The sequence below is a fragment of the Heptranchias perlo genome, chromosome 15, assembly GCF_035084215.1.
Source record: "Heptranchias perlo isolate sHepPer1 chromosome 15, sHepPer1.hap1, whole genome shotgun sequence".
Taxonomy (NCBI): Eukaryota; Metazoa; Chordata; class Chondrichthyes; order Hexanchiformes; family Hexanchidae; genus Heptranchias; species Heptranchias perlo.
This window is the reverse complement of record NC_090339.1, coordinates 37693228-37716452: the sequence shown is the minus strand read 5'-3', so window position 1 is coordinate 37716452 and position 23225 is coordinate 37693228. Positions and strand designations below refer to the sequence as shown.

General features: G+C 43.7%; 1 protein-coding gene across 2 annotated transcripts in view; it reads left to right on the top strand.

The window, feature by feature from the left end:
* The window catches only part of stard8 (StAR related lipid transfer domain containing 8), a 135763-nt gene that overhangs the window by 96274 nt on the left and 16264 nt on the right, over nt 1-23225 (top strand). For both annotated transcript variants that reach the window (XM_067997072.1, XM_067997071.1), the window contains 8 exons: nt 858-2185; nt 5130-5303; nt 7847-8006; nt 9449-9647; nt 10509-10719; nt 12956-13070; nt 18058-18279; nt 21920-22137. In XM_067997072.1, coding sequence (XP_067853173.1) covers nt 858-2185; nt 5130-5303; nt 7847-8006; nt 9449-9647; nt 10509-10719; nt 12956-13070; nt 18058-18279; nt 21920-22137 — 2627 coding nt within the window. The remainder of the gene's footprint in view (nt 1-857; nt 2186-5129; nt 5304-7846; nt 8007-9448; nt 9648-10508; nt 10720-12955; nt 13071-18057; nt 18280-21919; nt 22138-23225) is intronic.

The window sequence follows — 23225 nt, the reverse complement described above, 5'->3', positions numbered from 1 at the left end:
ACCTGTTGTTGGTGTGAGACTTGAGATCACTGAGCTGCTATTTGCTCTGGGCACTCATGCACTCAGGATGCATGTGAACGCTGCTGCATTTTCTTACCCTAACTTGGCAGTGCCTAGAATGTCCATAGGATAGTCACTCCATTTACACATGTAAGTGGGACAAGATGTTTAGAAGAACTTACTGTTAGATGATGTAAACTAACATTTGCTCAATGTTAGCAGCTGTCAAAAGGGGTTATGGTTGTTTTCCCATACCTGACTCCAAATAAGCCATTTAGCAAAAGGGGAAGGGGGGTGGGAACATTTTGAATACGGCCTCCAGCACTAACTGTAAAAGACCAACAACATCCTGGAACACCTATATAAACAGCAAAGCCATTTTTAAGTCAAAGAGAAAGAAATTGCATTTATATAATGCCTTTCATGACCTCAGGATGTCCGAAAGCACTTCATAGCCAATGAGGTACAAAAGAACAAAAACAGAGAACTTTCTTAACAATACTAATCTGTTCTTTAAGACAGATAGCACAAGATGGAGCTCTGGGATCTGTAGTGCCAGGATTTTCTAGGAGCAATTTGCACCTGGTACTATTAGAGGAAATCTGTGTGCAAAGCCCTCTAATATCCATTTGTGGGTAATTTAAATTGCTGCGCCCTTTTCAGGTATAGCCAGGTGCAGAAACCAGAAAAGCCATGGAGGAAGATTGTGTGCAGTGCTATTCAGGAGCAAAAGAATAGCATCCATTTTTTCAGGTGTTATTTCGGAGTAGGGAAGAGGACAATCAACCCCATTGTTCCCTGTTGTGCTTCCTTCATGACGTGACCCTCTTGTGAGTATTGTACCATTATCATTCTAGGGTGACGATTTTGAAGACGACGACCTGTGCGCTATCAGTGATCGCTGGGAATTTCAGCGAGAGAGCAAAAGATGGTCTCGGCTGACGACCGTTGACTTCCTGTCAAACCGAGCTGAGGTCCTAAGCTCAACAATGAAGGAGTCGGCCAGCCGTGAGAGCGTGCTCACTGACCTCAGTGACCCCGAGGCCAGTTCTGCGCGCAGCAGCAGCAGCACTGGAAGCATCCAAGAGGTGTTGATAGGTCACTCCTCGGGCAGCCAACCGGCAACGAAAGAAAGTCAGAGGAGAGTCATGGTGGCTCATTCCCAAGCAGCAAGAAAGATTGATGACTGCACAAGTGACAGCTTTGTTTCCACTGAAACCCAAACCACTCCAGACTTCGTAGAGAACCCCAGAAAACAGAGGACCAAGAGCTTTCTGAAACGAATTGACTCCCTTCGATTTAGAACTCTTCGGGGCAAAGGCAAAATCGCTTCAAAGAGCAAAGAGCCAGGAAGTGGTCAAACAGTATTACAACAGGAACATGGGTCATTACAGAGTTCCAGTTCTCTGAAAACTGGGAACGAGAGCCCAAAGGGCTTGATGAAGGATATATCTCAATCTGGTGTTGCTTTACTTGCTGAGTGTGGATGTAGAGAACATTCTAAGGTCAACTCTAGAAGTAGCCACAGCACAATGCATTGTGGACTGTACTTGGAGGACTATGAGATGGGACTCATGGCCTCCAACCATAATAGAAAAGATGAACTGTGTCCTCGTGAAGATTATGTTGTGCGTGTCCCCGTGAACCACAAAGTAGGGACCTTCCCCAAAGCCCTCTCCATAGAAAGCCTGTGTCCGGGGGCTGATGACCATTTGGTAAACTGGAGATCAGGAAATCTGTCCTTTGGGATGTCCACATGCAGTAGCATCAACAATTTTCAAGGGTTTGGGTTTCAGGGACGAAGGGGTTCATGCAGCTCCATGGGGAGCAGGCAGAGTATTTATGACAATGTGCCTGAGACTCACCCGTACAACAACCTGGTTGGGCCTGAGAACTTATTTAAACAACTAGATGATGTCTTGCAGCGTGTCAATGGGTTACAGCAGACAGTGGACCTCTGGTCAAAAATGATGTGCACAGAATTTAATGACACAGAGTCTGACTCTACTGGAGAGACAGTTTTTCATTTGCAAGGTCTGAATTTTGAAGACCGTTCGATGTCTGATGTGGGGACTACTGCAAGTGATTTTGACAGTACTGGAAATTCGCTAAATGAAGCTGAAGAAATGGAGATGAGGGAACGCAGAGATTCTGGAGTAGGGGCTTCATTAACCAGACCAAACAGGTTAGTGACTTCTGACCTTCTGTTGGTAAATAGTCACAGGCATCAGTAAAAGGTCATTTTGCAGGCTGTCTCGATTACTCAGCAGGTGAATGCACAGCCCATTGTGGAACTGTGTTCTACAGACCAGGGAAGTTCCAGGTTCGTACTGTTCTGTTCTGAGCTAGTCAATCTCTGCCAGTGTGGCAGTTGGGGCTCTACAGTATGCTATGATGGCCCTGGTCTAGGGTTCCTGCTTCTGATCTCTAATTGGTAACTCTTGCTTGTAACTGCGTGTGCGGACATTGGATAAGGAGAGGATGGAGTCAGCTATGATGCATCCCATAGTCAGATAACCTACTATATTCACTGCTTAAGCACATGCATGAAGAATTAAGTTAGTGTACTGCCTCTACTGCTGCCTGGGCTGAGATCGGCTATCTCAGCACAGATTAGGGAACCAAACTGTTGATATAATTTTGAAACATGGGAGTGCATTTACTATTTTTGTTCACCCTTTCTGGGGAGGGGGAAGTGTCAGAAGGGCCGCGCATCATACTTATCACAGTGATGTTGTGCACAGATGACACATGGGTGTAGATTTTCATTGTTACCACCTGGGTGTTATGCAACGCCAGGGCAGAGTGCAGAAAGGAAAATTTGGCAGGGAGTTTCGCGTGCTGGTAACAGAACCTGCCTGAGGTTCCTTCCATTGAAACGGAAAAGACGGAAATCTATCTCGTGGTATCATGTATTATATCATCATAATTAAATCATCCATATGCCACATGTGACCACAATGGATCCCAATACAGATTACTGGTGATTGCTATGCTATTTGATAACTTGATATTTCATCCTTCAGGTGAGATGTTAGACTGAGGTCCTGTTTCGGTGGTTCAGGTGGATAGTAAAAATTCCATGGCACCATTTGAAGGACAACAGGGAGTTCTGGCCAACATTCCCACCACATTAATACCACCAGAAATGAATTAACTGGACATTCGTTTTATTTCTGTTTATGAGGTTTTGCTGTGAGCAAAATGGCTGCTGCATTTGCCTTCATAACAGCAGTCACTTCATTTCAAAGTAATTCTCTGCTTTGGAAGCACTTTGAGACGTTTCTGAGTGACATGATGCGCTATATGAATGCAAGACTTTCTTATTTAATTCTCCTCACATTCTTCCTGAATATTCACATAGCTGTCTGTAATTGCTCCACAGTTAATTGCTGTAATTCAGCAGTTTATAAATTTAAAAATCTTTTGGTGAAGGCTTGTTCCTGGCCTGTGCTGAGTTAGCTGGTTTTAGTCAGGCAGCAGTTGGGCACCACAATTGGCCACAGCATTCCTGGGCTGGAGGTGGGGGGGGGGAAATCATCAGTCGGGGTTCCCATTCCTGGTCACTACCCACTGACCCCTGCTGGAAACTGCATGTGCGTGGACAGTGAGTGAGGACACGATCAAATTTTACTGCGATGTCCCCATGGTTAAATGTCCTGCCGACACTCGCTGTATAGACTCACACACCAAGAATGTACATTTGGACGAGGTATCCCAATCACAATCAGTGTCTTCAGGAGAACCGGGAGATAATTGAGGAGAAAAAAAAACAATGAGTCAGAACTGAACTGTAACCTTCCACTGAAATAAAATGAGACATTTCGTAGTTTGTATATTTTTAATAGCTCTCCTGTGCTTGGGTTTCAAAAATTCACTGGTGCCTGTTGAATAACACAATGTTTTTCAATAGATTCGTATCTCAGCTTCATCTTAACAAGGGGTTTCCTGTGACAAGAGACTGTAGCTGGTTCGTGTCCTGTATGTGTCTGTTTCTTGGCTTCATAAGTAATAAGTCGCTAGACCATCAGTCATGGAGTAAACTGGTTCCACAGTGTTCTACAGAGTAACTCCTGTATTCACCAGTTCCCTGTGACCACAAGGTGTTATGGAGTACGAGGTGATTACGGAGTGTCTTGCATGTAGGGTGAGCAGAGTGAAAACCGCATAATTAATGAGACATTAAATGAGATGCAAATGGACTCTTGAGGCCAAAAATGGCCTCAAGAGTCCATTTGTATCTCATTCCCAGGTATTAAATGGGTGCAGGGCACTTTGTTGCAACCCTTTTACTCTCTTTCCTGTACTTTATGACCTTCCTCTGACCAAGCGCTCTGTTCCCAAGCCTTGGTCTGCCTTGCATTGTAATTGCAATGAGAGACTGATCCTGGATGAAGGTGTTCTCTGGTTATCCAGTCCTCCCTGTATCGTCACCGATACCTTAATTGCCCAACAGCAGAGTTCACCTCACTACCTATGGATACGCAAGTGTGAACCCCTTCATATTGTGTAACTTTGTTGCATCAGGTTAATAAAGAATCATTAATAACAAAGAAAATTTTAAAATTAAATATAGGAACATCTTGTAAAGAAAATGAAGCCCTGAATTTACGCGGGTTTCTCCAGCACAGTCTTGGTTGAAGACCGTTGGGAGCGTAACAGAAGGGGCAGGAATTAGGCTGGGACTTGGATACACCAGATCCTGGCCTGCACTGCCCGTATCTATGGGGCCTTGGCCTGGACTCCTGAAGAACTTCATCAGCATCAGATAAGAATCAGATCCCTTTACAAGGTAGCAGATAGACCTTCTGAAAATCTGTACTGAGGCTGGGGCTGCCGCCGGAAACCGAACAGCTGTGCAGTAACACGTAACCTGTGACCCCTGCTTTGATGGGTGCCCAAGATGCGCCTGTAATGGCTCAGATGTCTGCCAAGAATATTTAAATTGGGGAACTTTCCTCTGACCCTGCACGCTGTGGCGGGGTCTGTGGCAGTGGTTCCCAATGGGTGCCCTTTGGCACTTAAGCAGGGATGCTGACCCTGCAGAATTAAGCCCTGAGTATCTTGTGTGGAGTTGGCAGCCGTGGTATTTGATGTCCTGGGTTAATAGTTGTAATTTCTTTGCCTAGGAAGCTGCGCTGGCACAGTTTCCAGAACTCTCACCGTCCAAGCCTGAACTCTGCTTCATTGGAAATCAACAGACAGTCAGCAGCTCAGCTCAACCTCCTGCAGCGATTCTCCTTACTGCGCCTGACCGCCATCATGGAACGATACGCTGTCCGCAGCAAGCAGGGCTGGAACTGGTCAGTATTGAGGATTTGGATTGGGTGGACAGGGGACTCTCTCTCTGATCTCGTTTGCTGCATCTGTCAGATATTTGAATGCCAAAGCAAATTGCAGAATTTGAACCCGGGCTTCGGGGCCATGAGAGAAATTGCATTGTTTATCTCACCTCTGCTTGTAATGTGCGGCAGAGTTAGACCTGTAACTAATCCTAATTAGACATATGAAGTGTTTGCCACCTAAAGAGTGAGTGGAAAGTGACATGCAGCACTCCCCAAACAGGGCAGTATTAATAGTCTGTAAATGGGAACAAGATGAAAGCTATTGTACGTCATCCAGAGAATTACATACAATGCAATCCAGAGTGAGTCACAGACTGGAATCTAATTGAGGGATTTAGATGGTTTATACATAGAAAAACAAATACCCAGGAGTGACTTATAGACTGGAATCTAATTCAGTCTATAAGTCTGAATTATATTATATATAGTTTATATAAAGAACAATGGTTTTCTGATTATATGTCGTAAGGATGATCTGAACCCTAAGACGTCACATCCTTGAAACACACTGCTTGTGTTTTCTCAATAATATTCAGAGATATCACACACATGGATTTTGCAGCAATTCTCACAGCATAGTGATCAGGAGCAGGAATCCTGGGTTATATTTCTCCCCCCTTCCCCTCCCGGCTAGACCAATTATAACACTTTCCCCGCCACCCCAGCTGAGATCAACTCATTCAATGCAGAACGGGGATCAAACCTGAAAATTTTGTGTTTGGCTCAGTCCCACTCTTGAGTGCTGTCCACTTGAGCCATTTGGAGAACCTGATTTTTTTTGTTGCTCTCTTTGTTCTTTTGTGATCTCTCATGCTTTTGTCAAGAGGAAAGGTGGGCAATAAGCTGCCAGACTCCTTCCACTAAGGATGTGAATCCAGCCTCCAGGAAATGGATGGGCGAGGTGTAGGGTTGTCTCTTCCTCTGATCAGGGACTCGGGGTATGATCCATGTCTCATAACTCCGTGAAACAACCCGTTGGTGTTCAATGATATTTTGAACTTGTAACCTCGGAGCTGCAGTACAATCTGATTATTTGTGATAGTGAATTGCCGGAACATTCCCTTCCTCGTGTATTCGATAATCAGGATCTCCACAGTAGTTGCAGGAGCTGGACGTGCACTCAGTGTCACCGGACTGCGTCCTGGTGATTTGAGAGGATTCATCCTCAATGTTTCCTTGAGGATAAGAGCATCCGATTGGATAGGAGCCCTGCTATTGTGTCTCTTCACGTTTATTGTAACCAGGCAGAGAATGTACAATAACAGGAATCCACAGGACTTGGAGCCAGTCCAAGCACGGCCTTTGACCCCCGGAATATTGCAGATGGTTTCCTCCTTGCAGCTGTGGGGAATGGATATAGGCTGTGTCACATGACAGCAGTATGTGAGGGGGGAAATGTGGAAAATGAGCTGTGGTGGGGGCGGGGCAAAGTGGTTGAATTGTTAGAAACTCACAAAGGGTGGAAACAGCTTAGCATGAGATTCTTTGTGTAAAATCAAAGCGAGAGAGGTGTACTGTAAAGAAAGGCAAACAAACTGTGAGAAGGGAAGGGGCTTGGACTACAAGCCCAGAACTAGAGAACAGAGTATAGAAGTCAAAAGCCTAAAGCAAGATTTAGGATCAGAATTTTTTTTTCCCTACTAGAGTCATGGAGGGAGTGAAATTCAACTTTGGCGGGGGCCAAAACTGGCGATAGCGAATTGGCCACCCATTATACACCTTGCCTGCTTTTCTCTTCTATTGAAGACCGGAAAGGAAAATCGGGCAAAGTGGACAGAACTAAGCCTCCACCTGCAGTAGATGCAGGACCAGTGCTCAGATGTTAATGAGGCAGGAGGGGACGTTCACAGGCTCAACTTCCTCTAGTTGCAGACCATGGACACCCAGATGCAAGTCGCTGGTGCTGTGCCTTGCTCTGGAAGCCTCCTCAGACTGGCGTGTCTGCCCAGCTGCAAACCAAAGAGGACCCCAAATGTAAGTGGGAATTTTATTGTTTCAGCATCCACTGGATCTTTGGGCCTTGGGACCTCACAGGCCTGCTGCTGTGCTCCACTTTCGCCCCTCCGTTTGCTGATACAAATCTCTGCTGGACCTGTGCCGGGGGTGCAACCAGGTCATATTAATGGTCCAGTGCACCGAATTTGGCCGCAGCTCAGTCTAGACAGGCATCCATCCTTTGCTTGACCGGTACCAGGGCAGAAAGGGGCCAAGAGATTTGGTCCCCATTTATTTGGAGCTTAGGAGGAATAAAAGATGACTTTAATAACATTGAAAAAATAGAATGATACAAGAAAGGTTGTGTTAAAGAGAGATGGGTTAAAGGCTAAAGATTGTCTATTAGATCACAAGGACAAGAGGAAAAAATTAACTTAAAAAGAAAGAGAGTGTGTTGAGGGGGTTTTGTCAGTAATTAAGCCTATTATAATTTTAATTGTCTAAATTTTGTCACCAGTCCAAAGGGTTTCAGTGCCTCATTGATTCTTGTGATCTTTCTCTCATAGGGGCGTTCCCAAGTTCATGAAAAGGAGCAAGGAACCAGATTACAAAGGCAAATACGTGTTTGGTGTTCCCCCAATAGTAAATGTCAAAAGGTCGGGACAACCGCTACCTCAAAGCATCCAACAAGCCATGCGCTACCTGCGCAGTCAGTGCATGGGCCAGGTGCGTTTGCATGTCCTGCTGCAAATCAGAACTAGTTGTAATATTCCCAAGAAGGATTCTCTTTGGACATCATTAACAGCAGAAGTCACATAGAACTGGATCCACAGGGTTAGATACAACATAGTTTTCAGTATGGGATCCCTGAGCCGTAGAGCATCAATGAGGAGATCCTGGTCCCTCAGGTCATCAGATTCCTTTCTGAACTTTTCTATATTTGTTGAGTTATTAGCATGCCTATTTCTCTCACTGTATGCTAATAGAAAATCATTTTCTGCCGTGATCGCAGTGTTTTTGTGGGTAGTTGACACTGCCCTGTGCAATATACATAGAAAAGTTTGATAAGCACTGATATTCTTGCAACTCTGGCACCTTGGCTTGACTCCAGCCCAGACAGAGGTGGTGAAATTCTCTTCTGAATGGAATTGTGCTATGGTGCAACTTGCTGCAGTGGCAAAGTTTGGCACTTTGGTGGGGTTGGATATGGTTTTGCAGGTATGATTTGCCACAGGATGAGCTGGTAATCTGCATTGTGCCACTCTGGGTAGGCCATGAGCTAAGTTTGGAAGAAGCATAGTAAGGAGGAAAAAGTAAGAAATAGAGTCATCACTAAGCTAGCCATGTAAATCTCCCAGTGGCTTGGTCGTGAATGATCCAGACACTGAGGCCTGGACAAAGGTCATCCATGCACACGCTTAACTGGACTGCAGCTAGTAAATGGTTTAGGAAGACCAGAGGAAGAGTTGGGAGAAATTACTTTGGAAAAAAAAAGGGAGGGTATATCCCCCTTCCCCTCTAAAGAGCAGGAAGTCCCCCACTGTTGGATGGACCAATGTATTGAGTTAAGTAACTTCACTACTCATAGCAGCTATAGAATCATAAAAATGTTGGTAATGTACAAGGCCATCTGGTGTATCGTGTTTATTCTGGTGCCAGCTTCCTGACGGGGGAAGTCTAATCCCTATTCCCCAAGACATTCCCCTCACAGTAAAAAGGAACAACTAGCAGTAAGCCACTAAAGCAATGGTTGTTAAGCTAACTAATTGAACTCACCCCTGCTACTTGCATCTTTACACCAGGGCTGCAGGTTAACCTGTACCTTCAAGGTGCCTTCTGCATAGGTGCAATCACTAGAGAGGATGAAGGGGATGTGCCCAAACCCCACTTTTTTGGCATGGATTATGTTCTTTTCTTCCCTGTGACAAATCCTAAAATTGACTCTCTTATCTTCTCCAGCTCTTTATACAGGGCTGCCCTGCTGCAATGTCTGGATGTCCACAGCCACTTTATAATGAAGTGCTGGCATGTGGTGTACACTGACCAGTTGCCTGCTGCCAGTGTTGTATACTTAGAAAGTTTCCCCCCTTCAATAAAAATGCTTTGAGTTGATTGGCATAGAAAGATGACCACAGATTTTATTTATATTTTATACAATTTATAACCAGGTTGGTATCTTCAGAAAGTCAGGAGTGAAATCTCGAATCCAGGCTCTGAGGCAGATGAATGAAAACAATCCCGACAATGTTAATTACCACGGTCAGTCAGCATTCGACGTAGCAGACATGCTAAAGCAGTATTTCCGGGACCTTCCAGAACCCATCTTCACCAGCAAACTGACAGAAACCTTTCTACAGATCTATCAGTGTGAGTGAAATAAAGAAAATGCATGTTATAGTGAATTATAATATGTCTTATCCTAGTCACACATTCTGAACATCTTAAACTTACTGAACTGTTTTCATTGTAAGTTAGTTGAACTTTTTTCCCCATTTATCAAGGTGAGGGGTATCAGTACCTGGGAATAAAATGCTTTCCCATTTAGAGTACCGAGAGTCAGCATAAGCACATCTATGTCAGGCATAGCACAGGAAGCTGCAGAATATAGATTCCTCCAGTCTGAGGCAGCAATGTTCCTACTGTGCCAGTGTGAAATTTCCATTTCCCACATTCTATGGCTTTTCTGAGAGAAACTGTCAAATTAGTGCCAATTTCTGCTGTGAGGCCATGCCCACTAGGAACTGGGTTGAGATTGCCCCACACTCATTTCATGAGGGTCCCATATAACCAACAGAGAGAAGAGAATGCCATTTCATCAGTTCAGCTGGCTATTAAGCTATGCAGTTTCCCAAAGTTGATCTTTTTTATGATGCAGAGACCAGAGAACCTGTGACACTCGAAGATGAAATCCTTGCTCACAGATTAGCTCTTCATCCAGATTTTCAATGGCTATGACCTGAACAATATTTGTTTTGAGATGCTCTAATTAATAGAAATGAGACTCGAGGATTAAACACAATCTCAAATTTGATGTTATGTTCACAATTATGTTGATGATATCTGAAGCTTTCAGTAGTTATACCTATGTATCATACTTGGAGCTACTGTATTTTGTTGTACTTAAGCCTCCAATAGGATTTTGATTTGGTAGAATTGTCCTGTTCTCAAATGTTAAAGCAGTAAGAATGTAGAGTTCCATGTGTATGAAGCTTCCTTTCTCTCTCTCAGATGTGCCAAAGGACCAACGCCTCCAAGCCCTTCAGGCTGCCATTGTGCTGATGCCAGACGAGAACCGTGAGGTACTTCAGTCACTGTTGTACTTCTTGAGTGACATTGCGTCAGTGCAGCAGAACCAGATGACTGCTGGAAACCTGGCTGTGTGCCTCGCACCATCTCTGTTCCACCTGAATGTGCCGAAAAAAGAAACTTCCTCACCAAGGTGAGCACTGCGTTCACTGGAACTCTGCTGCTGGTAGTTTTCTTTGGGGACGGAGGAATGACAGACTTGCCACCAGCCTGATGTTGGCATCAGTAATCACATTGTCTCTGTTTTCTTTTTTATTAAGAATTTTTTGTGACAGGCCAAAGCTCATCATGCAGCGCACTACCAAGGTTGTAAAGAGTAGGAGTGAAGATGAGGTAAATCAAGAAGTAGTGATTAGCTAACATCAAGCTAGGATTTTAGAAGCCTTTAGAATGTAGGAGGAAGGGAAGACTGGGGGAAGTAAAAGTTTTAAAGTTTTGGGAAAGTGAGCCAAAGTAGGAGATGGTGAGACAAGTCTTGATTTCCTCCGCCCATCATCCTCATTATTGAAGAGCATGGAGGACAGTGTATTTGGAATGTGGTTGGTTAAGTATTGAAACAGAGTAATTACCACCTCAACCTGGTTTCTACACACTGGGCACACAGCTGACTGGAAGCCACTAGGAATAGTTTAGAATATGTTGGGACTGAAATTTCTATCTTCACCATTTTTAATGAAAAAATAGTTAGGAGTAAAAAATGGCATTCAAAGTGAGTGGGACAGGAATTTTGGCCTTTTTGTGCAAATTGTAAATTATTAGTCCTGAATAATATAAAATTTCATGTTGTAATGTTGGGTTGACTAAGAATCAGATTAGGAAAGGCAAAGTTTTAAAATAAATAATGTTTGCATGTTTGCATTTTTATTGGGTCATATCAAAATATCTCCGAATACTTGATATACAATTGATTACTTTTGGCGTGCATGACTTCTGTTTTGTAGACAAATGTGGCAGCAATATCCCACATACAGCAATGAGATGAGTGACCAGTCAATCTGTTTGGTGTTGCTGGAGGGAGGAATGCTGGTTTGGATGCTGGGAGAGCTCCCTGCTCTTTCATAGTGACATGGGGTGTTTATTGAACTGGTAGACAGGAGGTTGGTTTAACATCTCATCTGAAGGACGTCTCTGACAATTGAGTAATTCCTTAGTGCTCCATTGGAGTGTCAATCTAGATTATGAATTCAAGTCTTGGTGTAGGGAGCATGTATACAACCTTCCAATCCTGAGGGGAGAGCGTTACTGGCTAGAATATAAAGGGGAGGAAGTTTTGCTACAGCTATGCAAAGCCCTGATTAGATCATATTTGGAGTAATGTGTACAATTCTGGGCACCGCACCTTAGAAAGGATATATTGGCCTGGAAAGGAGTGCAGCACAGATTCACCAGAATGTTATCAGGACTCCAAGGGTTAGATTATGAGGAGAGATTACATAAACTAGGCTTGTATTCCCTGGAACAGCGAAGGTTAAGGGGTGATTTGATTGAGGTTTTTAGGATTTTGAAAGGAATTGATACGATAGATAGAGAGAAACTTTTTCCACTGATGAGGGAGTCTAGGACAAGGGGGTATAACGTTAAAATCAGAGCCAGGCCATTCAGGAGAGAAGTTAGGAAACACTTCTTCACGCAAAGGGTGGTAGAAGTGTGGAAAACTCTCCCACAAAAAGCAGTAGGTGCTAGCTCAATTAATCATTTTGCATCTAAGATCGATAGATTTTTGCTAGCCAAGGGAATTAAGGGATATGGAGCCAAGACAGGTGGATGGAGTTAGGATGCAGATCAGCCATGATCTCATTGAATGGCGGAACAAGCTTGAGAGGGGCTGAATGGCCTACTCCTGTTCCTATGACTGAGACAAGTCTGGAATTAGTTAGACCCTGAGCAGCCCCCAGAGGAAGAAAATTCTCATTATATCTATCTGATTAGAGTCTGGTTTGTGTGGCATGCTTGAGATTGTCTTTGCACTTCTGGAACCTGGGTTTAAAACAGTTCCCAGAAATAAAAAGGACATCAATTTACCACCCAGTCATCTTCCAGAGGGAGGAGACCTTCCATCTCCTTGTCTGAGCTGAATTTAAATAAAATTCTTAGAGGCAAAAGAATGGCAACTGTACCACTGTACAACTAAGATCTCCATCAGAGAGACACAACCTCCATTACCATTACCTGACTGAATATGGAAACAGATGTGAGATGTGGAAGATTTATGTTCTAACCAAAGTAACATCTGTCCAACTGATCAATATGACACTCTATGATATAATTTATGTCACAGAAACAATCATGCCTACCTATGATCTTGTAAGTTTTATATAACATTTGCTTGGGTTTTCTGATTGTTGTCACATTTTTCCTGGCCTTCCTAGGGTGATCCGACGGAGAGGTGTACTGAGTAAGCCCGATCAAAGGGACCTCAGCGAGAATCTGGCAGCAACTGAGGGACTGGGTCACATGATCGCAGAGTGCAAGAAGCTTTTCCAGGTACCATCAAAGCAGATTTTAGGGCTTATAGTTTTATCACTTTTCCACAACACCTGGTTATTGGGGGTGAGAAGGGTGGCATGATATTAGAATCATAGAATCATAGAAAATTTATGGCACAGAAGGAGGCCATTCGGCCCATCATGTCCGCGCCGGCCGAAAATGAGCCACCCAGCCATTCCCATTTTCCAGCACTTGGTCCGTAGCCATGTAGGTCATGGCACTTCAGGTGCACATCCAGGTACTTTTTAAATGAGTTGAGGGTTTCTGCCTATACCACCCTTTCAGGCAGTGAGTTCCAGACCCCCACCACCCTCTGGGTGAAAAAATCTTTCCTCAGCTCCCCTCTAATCCTTCTACCAATCACTTTAAAATCTATGCCCCCTGGTTATTGACCTCTCTGCTAACAGAAATAGTAAACAATTTTACAACACCAAGTTATAGTCCAGCAATTTTATTTTAAATTCACAAGCTTTCGGAGGCTTCCCCCTTCGTCAGGTGAACGATGTGAAAATGTTCACATTTCACATCGTTCACCTGACGAAGGGGGAAGCCTCCGAAAGCTTGTGAATTTAAAATAAAATTGCTGGACTATAACTTGGTGTTGTAAAATTGTTTACAATTGTCAACCCCAGTCCATCACCGGCATCTCCACAACAGAAATAGGTCCTTCCTATCCACTCTATCTAGCCCCCTCATAATTTTGTACAATAATTAAATCACACCTTAGCCTCCTCTGTTCCAAGGAAAACAACCCCATCCTATCCAATCTTTCCTCATATCTAAAATTCTCCAGTCCTGGCAACATTCTCATTTATCTCCTCTGTACTCTCTGTAGTGCAATCACATATTTCCTGTAATGTGGTGACCAGAACTATACGCCGTACTCAAGCTGTGGCCATCTAGTGTTTTATACAGTTCCAGCATCACCTCCCTGCCCTTATATTCTATGCTTTGGCTAATAAAGGAAAGTATTCCATATGCCTTCTTAACCACCTTATCTACCTTCAGGGATCTGTAGACTCCAAGGTCCCTCACTTCCTCTACACCTCTCAGTATCCTTCCATTTGTTGTGAATTCCCTTGCCTTGTTTGTCCTCCCCAAATACATTACCTCACACTTCTCTGGATTGAATTCCATTTGCCATTTTTCTGCCCACTTGACCAGTCCATTGATGTCTTCCTGCAATCTACAGCTTTCCTCCTCACTATCAACCACCCGGCTAATTTTTGTATCATCTGCAAACTTCTTAATCATGTCCCCTACATTTAAGTCCAAATCGTTAATATTTAGCACAAAAAGCAAGGAACCTAGTACTGAGCCCTGCCCTTAACAAATCCATGCTGACTGTCCTTGATTAGTCCCTGCCTTTCTAAATGACAGTTTATCCTATCCCTGAGAATTGATTCCAATAATTTGCCCAACACCAACATTAGACTGACTGGCCTGTAATTGCTCGGTCTATCCCTCGCTCCATCCCTCGCTCCCTTTTTAAACAACAGTACAACGTTAGTAGTTTTCCAATCCTCCAGCACCACGCCTGTATCCAGTGAGGATTGGAAAATGATGGTCAGAGCCCTGTTATTTCTTCCCTTGCTTCTTTTAACAGCCTGGAATACATTTCATCCAGCCCTGGTGATTTATCTACTTTCAAAGATGCTAATCCCCTTAATACATCCTCTCTCACTATATTTATCCCATCCAATATTTCACACTTCTCCTCCTTAACTACAATGTCTGCATCGTCCGTCTCTTTTGTGAAGACAGACGCAAAGTATTCATTAAGAACCATACCCACATCTTCCACCTCCACACATAGGTTACCTTTTTTGGTCTCTAATAGGCCCTACTCTTTCCTTAGTTATCCTATTGCTCTTAATGTATTTATAAAACATCTTTGGGTTTTCCATGATTTTACTTGCCAATATTTTTTCATGCCTCTCTTTGCTTTCCTAATTTCCTTTTTAATTTCACCCCTGCACTTTCTACACTCCTCTAGGCTTTCTGCAGTATTCAGCTCTCTATGTCTGACATAAGCTTTTCTTTTCTGCCTTATCTTACTCTGTATGCTCTTTAACATCCAGAGGGCTCTAGAATTGGCAGTCCCACCATTTTTCTTCGTGGGAACATGTTTACTCTGAACCCCTTGAATCTCCCCCTTAATGACACTGATGAATAGGTTGAAATGGCACTGTGTGATATTAGTAATGAATGCGTTAATGGATTTACATGAAATTCTTCTGTTCGCCAATTTAACGAAGATTTTAACCTGAAGTGGGTCAGTGCTTATGATGATACTTGTCCTTCTATTCCTTGAGTTTTGGTGGGTTATTTCTTCACAGAGGCCATCACAATCCAGCCCGATCTCTCCTCATTACTACTACCAACCAAGATTACTGCATAATGATCATAATTGGGTACCCTGGCTGAAGTGTTCCTGCTTGCTCAAGAATTTTAACCAATTTTACTGGCTGAAGTTGGCTAGCTCACCACAGACCAGGGATCAAACTTGGGATCATTCTTGTCTGGATGGATTAACACCCACAATGCACCACACTGAGCCATCAAGAACTTCAGTAACATACACTGTTTTTAAAGAACACTGAGGGATTGGAGATGGAGGAAGAAATACACTGAGAGAAACACTGAGGGATTCTTGCATTTAAGGGGAAGCTAGATAAGTACATGAGGGAGAAAGGAATAGAAGGGTATGTTGATAGGGTGAGATGAAATAAGGTGGGAAGAGGCTCACGTGGAGCATTGTCACCAACGTGGACCTGTTGGGCCGAATGGCCTGTTTCTGTGCTGTAAATACTATGTAATACTATGTGATTGGAGAAGGAGTTAAAGAAACACTGAGGGATTGGAGATGGAGGGGAGACACATGGAGAGATTAGAAATGGAAGGAGAAATACACTGATGGATTAGCTATGGAGGGAGAGACTCAATGAGAGATCAGAGATCAGAGATGGAGGGCACAACAGGTCGAAAAATTGAAGTTGGTGAGAGGGATTCAAAACCAGAGAAGTTTTATTTTTTAGATCAGTGAAAACTGGGCAGTAACTTGTCCCTAGATTAGTTAACGTGTGGAACTTGCCAACCCTAGTTTCATTTTGAAAATGTTAAATTGACATTACTTTGAAATCCCAGGGGTCATTCCAGTCATGCGTTTTTGTCGTGTTTTGGGATTTTTGATCCTTATTTTCTTTATGGAAAGGGTTTGGGAATGGGTTTAAATGTGTTTTAAAACTAAATGAGCAGTCAGTCAGCCAGCTAGGTCTGGGAAGGGAGCTGGCCTAGTGAGGGGAAACTCAAGCCCATAGCCAGTCAAAGGCTGACCAGGAAAACATTAAGTCAGCCTGCTAATAGGGATACTGTGGCATATTTTATTATTTTTCTTGTTCTCGAGGAGGTTTCTATAGTTAGTTCAATCAAGATGAGGGGCCCGATTTTAACTCCTGGTGGGATTTCGGCGGGTGGGTACTGGCTTGAGTGGGAAACATGAGTGCAGTCTATTATGCCCTGTACATGAGGGAAGCCGGCCACAGCTGTAAATCCCAGAGCTCCCTCACTCTGGCTGTTGACATCCATGGCAAAGGTAATGTATTGGTTTTGTTCTGCCATGGAGGGCATTGGTGACCTGCTTGATACAGCTGTGCACTGCAGACTGGGGGATGCGGCTGATGTCCCCTGTAGCAGCTTGGAAGGTGCATGCGGCCAAAAGGTTAAAGGTGGTGGTGACTTTGACAGACACAAGCAAAGGATGGACCCCTGGTCCAGCAGGTAGCAGGTCCTGCTGCAACAGGCTGCAGAGGTTGGCAACAGCCTGCCTGGTGAAGCGCAGCCTCCTCCTGCACTGTTCCTCCGAGATATCCAAGAAAGTAACTCTTGGTGGGTAAGGCCTGCTACGCCCCTGCAGTCCTCTAACAGGCCCACCTGCTGCTTGTCCTGGTTCTTCAGGCTCCTCCTCTTCCTCCAATGGTTCGTCCATCCAAAGGAGTGAAGCAAAAACATCATCCATGATAGGTAGTGAGTGCTTAATGAGGGTAGGTAAGGGGGGAAACAAATCAGAAAGAAGCAACCTGGAAGCTCAGAACTGCCTTGAAAATGCACTGCTCACAATGGCACACTTATGACCTAAGTGCCCCTTTAAATTCAGTTTGCGGTCATGTCAGTTAGTTTGTGAAGCCAATCCCACTAGCTTTTACTTAGCGGGTTTGATGCTGGGTTGGAGTTCTAACCTGCCCAGTCAAAATCATCTCAGGGTCTAAATAACATAATCAGACCCATTTTTGAATTTAATCACGAGGCATCCGCCTCTTTCTGGCAGGTGCGTTTGCGACCTGGGTCTGCTCCACTGTAAAAATAATGGTCGGTAAGTTGATTTTTGTGATTTTTACTGCTCACTTGCCCCATTCCCGCAGTGCGGTTTGGGTTAAAATCGGAGCCATGGTTTGCTTACATCTGTTACTCTACATGTTCACTTGCTATCTGTAAAATAAAGCAGCTTAAAGATTTGTATCTGGCATTGTCTCACTAAGTGTTTAAGTTGCCTTTGTAAAGTTTGGAGAAGTGCACATGAGGGCATGTGCAAAAGACAGGGGGGAATGAATTCGATAAGTGTCCGTTTTGGACAGTGGTAGCGTGATGCGCTACCACCCCACACCCGATGGACCCTGCGCAGGCAGGAAATGTGTGTGCGCATCCAAGACGCCATCTTGGATGTTGGAGAGGCCGTGTAACGCTGAAACAATGGGCGCTACGTGGCCCAATTTAGCGCCCACGATATCCAGTTAAGATTGCAACAGATTGCTGTTGTTACACCCCTAAAATATGCTATTGTATAATTAGATATTGGGCAGTATGGGCACATTCCTGAACATAAGATACTCGGAGCGCTTATGGGATTGAAGAACACCATTTTACCCGAGAATATCTAAGGCAGAAATTTGAAACAGTTTTACATAATAATTCTTCTTTCCGACAGATTCCTCATGATATAATGGTACAGTCCCGAAACTCCTACATTGCAGCTGATGCTCATCCTCTCCCCATGGAGGACTTCAGAAGACATCCTGAAGGCAGGGTCAAGGACTATATGGCCTACCTGGAAGACACAATCCAGGGCCTGCTAAGAGAGGCCGGAGAGAAGTTTAAAGGCTGGACTAGCACCACGGGCCCTGTGAACACAGAGCTTTCTTACAAGAAGGTATTGAATGAAATTTCACAAGATGAAATGAATAGCCATGTTACAGCTGGCCATTGAATGCTTGTTCACGGCTAAGCTTCAGGCCAAATTTTGCTTGTCAAGTGGTTCCTCTCTTCAGATTGGAGTGGACCTCTTCAAACAAGCAGAGTGGACCATTCACATACACTTGAATCATGACATCACAATATATATACATATGCATGTGTAAATTTATTTTGCATGCTTACCATCTGTACTACTGTTTTGGGAACACGATTAAACGTCATGCTAGATCCGCTTTTTAAAAATTTAGTATGAATTTTGGGCCCTAAAATCATTTCTTACTTTCCACAGAATAAAAATTTCATGTTATTATTAATGTAAAGTGTCCAATCTCTGCAAACCCAAAACTAAGTGCTAGGATTGCAGATTTTCCCTTCCTCTGCTCTCTGGTCTCCCCGTGCCACACATCAACCTTGACTGAAGGGGCCTTCTGGGCCTTCATCAATGCCACTCTGAACTGGTCTCGAGATGTATCAGAGTAGTCCACATAGGATGACTCTCCGATTTTCCCTTCCTGCTGGTGGGTAGCAATTTGCCTGTGCCACCTGGTGCACTAACCAGAACACTGTGCTCTTGCCTCAGTGCAATATGACATCAACTGTTTTAATTTAATCATCCAGATCTCTTTAACCTTTGATCTGTTTTTTTTTCTCAATTCTCTCCCTTTCTGTCCTGAAGAGCCGAACTCATACTGGAGTACAGTTGCTCAGGCGCTGATAGTGTTCAGATGCCTCACCAGAGAGTGTCAGCAGGGTGTTCAGTTGGGGGGAGGATCACAGTTGTACTCGATCCTTTTCTCAGTCAACATTACGCACACTCACTTTTCAGCAGAGGTCAAGGGATAGAGATCAGGAGCAGGAGCCCTGGCTGATTATTTTTTCTCCCCCAGCCCAGGGTAATCGTAGCTCACAAGGGCTGGTCTGGCAGTTAAGTCAACACAGTCTGGGACTTTCCTGATCTATATGAATAAATACTGGGCAGTGTCTTTAACTACTAGCCATAAATATTTATAACTGCGGGATTTTTGGAGAGGATTCTGATGACAGCACACCTGTCTCAAACAACAACAGAGCTTTGGGGCAAGTGATTAATAATATGAAAACTAAAAAGAGGAAATCAGTAAAGCCTCGGTCTGTTTAACAGATAATGATGTGCTTAGTGTTTGTTACTCACTGGGTAATCCCATCATATAAATGAGTGTTTAAACCACTTCCAGTTTTGTTTTTGCATTGCACTCTAGCCTGGCCAGACATTGCGTGATCTCAGCTACTCATTATTTAGGGCGTGCAACTCAGACAAAGTCATGGACTGTCTCAAAGCAAGATTGTCTACGGACATTGGGCACTGAAGAGACCAGACTTTCTCTGTGCTACTACCGAGAATGAGGTTGTCAAAGGGTTGTGAGTGTTACTTCAATCAGCTATCCCATTTCCTCTTAACTACAACTTGTCCATTTCTCAAATCACTCAATAATGATTAATTATGTATATATTTTGGGAAATTGATCTCTATTTTAAAGAGGGAGTCTCACATTCAGGACCTCTTTTAAGGAGAGACTCACCCTCTGAGAGAATGAGATCATGGAAGACTGAATCTGATTAAGGTCCATGATTGTTTTGTGTAACAACATATTGTGGCAATTTTTTTTTATTCATTCATGGGATGTGAGCATCGCTGGCAAGGCCAGTATTTATTTCCCATCCCTAATTGTCGTTGAGAAGGTGATGGTGAGCCGCCTTCTTGAACCGCTGCAGTCTGTGTGGTGAAGGTTCTCCCACAGTGCTGTCAGGTGGGAGTTCCAGGATTTTGACCCAGCGACGATGAAGGAATGGCGATATATTTCCAAGTCAGGATGGTGTGTGACTTGGAGGGGAACGTGCAGGTGGCGTTGTTCCCATGTACCTGCTGCCCTTGTCCTTCTAGGTGGTAGAGGTTGCGGGTTTGGGAAGTGCTGTCGAAGAAGCCTTGGCGAGTTGCTGCAGTGCATCCTGTGGATGGTACACACTGCAGCCACGGTGCGCCAGTGGTGAAGGGAATGAATGTTTAGGGTGGTGGATACGGTGCCAATCAAGCAGGCTGTCTTGCCCTGGATGGTGTCGAACTTCTTGAGTGTTGTTGGAGCTGCACTCATCCAGGCAAGTGGAGAGTATTCCATAACACTCCTGACTTGTGCCTTGTAGATGGTGGAAAGGCTTTGGGGAGTCAGGAGGTGAGTCACTCATCGCAGAATACCCAGCCTCTGACCTGCTCTTGTAGCCACAGTATTTATGTGGCTGGTCCAGTTAAGTTTCTGGTCAATGGTGACCCCCAGGATGTTGATGGTGGGGGATTCGGCGATGGTAATGCCGTTGAATGTTGAGGGGAGGTAGTTAGACTCTCTCGTTGGAGATGTTCATTGGTTGGCACTTGCCTGGCATGAACGTTACTTGCCACTTATCAGCTCAAGCCTGGATGTTGTCCAGGTCTTGCTGCATGCGGGCACGGACTGCTTCATTATCAGAGGGGTTGCGAATGGAACTGAACACTCTGCAATCATCAACGAACATCCCCATTTCTGACCTTATGATGGAGGGAAGGTCATTGATGAAGTAGCTGAAGATGGTTGGGCCTTGGACATTGCCCTGAGGAACTCCTGCAGTGATGTCCTGGGGCTGAGATGATTGGCCTCCAACAACCACTACCATCTTCCTTTGTGCTAGTTATGACTCCAGCCATTGGAGAGTTTTCCCCCCGATTCCTATTGACTTCAATTTTACTAGGGCTCCTTGGTGCCACACTCGGTCAAATGCTGCCTTGATTCTTCAAGAAGGATCTTGAACCCTGTGCAAACACATGCATGATGCACACTACACTCAAACAATAATCTCTGATATTCTCCTATGTTTAAATAGGAGCCTTCAGTTGGTGATCAGTTTTTATGCTGGGGAGGAGAGAGCAGCTGAACAGTTGTGCCTTGTTTTTGTTATGATGACGTCAGACATGGGTGACACAATGACACCTTTTAACAGGACTTGTGAAGGAGTGCCAATACGTATGAAGTAATGCCAGCACTTGTTGATAAAGACTACCTCTCATTATTTAGGTAAAAATATTCCACTGTATCATTGTGTGACTGTAGTACCATCACTGGAATGGCCGAGGATGAGAATCTCTGGTAACATACTTGCTTGTGGTTATCTTTGCTTGTCTTCAGACACCACAACAAATTCAGTAATTGGCAAAATTATGTGGTTGATGTCTTCCATATGGGGCCTTCTTGTACTGGTGTATTAGTGTATCAGAGAAAGGTTTTCCCCATTGCATGAGGTGGTGTAGTGGAGAAGTAGGATAAGTATTAACAGCATGGGAACGTGCCATAAATCTTGGAATTAGGCTAGGAATGGGGTTGAACATCAGTTCCCAAACGGAAAAGATCTAGCAAATTCAGTAGATATGATTCTTATTTTCCGCAAGAATATTTCCTGTAATGCCCTGATTTTCTGTAACCTCTGATGTAATGGCCGTTGTTTGTGGCTCCATCTCTAAGCGAGAAAGGGGATGACACCCCCTCAGTGCAACACCGGAAACATCTTTTTTTTGTTCTTCCCCATACTGGTAGGTTAGCGATGGGCATCCTATTCGTTTATGGAAAGTGACAACTGAGGTAGAAGCACCCCCTAGCTCCGTGTTAAACCGTCTGCTGAAAGAGCGCCACCTCTGGGATGATGATGTCCTAATGGGAAAAATTGTGGAACATTTGGATAAAAATACAGAGATCTGCCATTATGTTCTGGATAGCATGGCACCCCATCCCAGGAGGGACTTTGTCGTCCTGAGGTAAGACAAGTTAATGCGTCAATAACGGTGCATTATTACATGCCCATGACGGTGACATTACATTGTAATTGGGTACCTCTCCTGATTTCTGATTGACTAGGTTGGGGAACCATGTGATTGATGGAGTCTCCTTATCTAAATATAATATGCAATAATTAAATACAATTTTAATTGTAACATCATGGAAGAAAAGCTGAAGAGGTTATTCTGGTGGGTGTCACTTTCCCATCTCGTGTGTGGAATCTATTTCACAAATCCCCAACATGTCACAGGAAATAGTTGAAGTAACTTGTTGAAATATTTCACGTTCACAAGTCATTTTGTGGTAATGAATAATTTGCAATGAGTGCATCAGCCAGAAATAGCATTGTATATATCTTTGTTTTGTGTGCAGCTATCTGTTTTTGAATGAGAATAATTAGATTTGGACTCACAGCCGAACAGCCTATGTGAATAATTTCCTCTGGACAGTATTTTCTCATTGAACACTTTTATGATTTTGCTAGATATAGTGATTAAAGCAAATCTTCACAAGTACATTTATGATGTCACTAAAACATAGTGAACAGAGGCAATCACGGAATATGGATTAATGTGTTCCTAAAGGAACCGGAAAACCTGATTGCCTGAAAAGGTTTTGTAGGAACACCAGATTGAGGGATCAAATAATGAGCGCAAAATGATTTCATTTAGATGGCCTTGAATGAAATTAGGTTAACTTTGAGTGTGCAATGGATCCTTTTACTAACAGTGACAGAAAGCTTTTGCTCATAGAATATACACATAGAATAAACTCAATCGACTTTAGACTTTACTAGTTGTCAGCTGTTCCAAGCAACTTGGACGGCTGGATTTTCCGCTTATTCTCCACTTATTTACTGGTGGTTCTAAAGTTCTTCTATCATTTTAAACACTTCAATTAAATCACCCCTCAACATTCTAAACTCAAGGGAATATAAACCAAGTTTATGCGACTTGTCCTCATAATTTAACCTTTTAAACCCTGGTATCATTCTGAAATGCCAACATTCAGCAGACGTCCAGCGTTGCTAGGATAGACATAATACCGTAAATGCCCAAGACAGGAT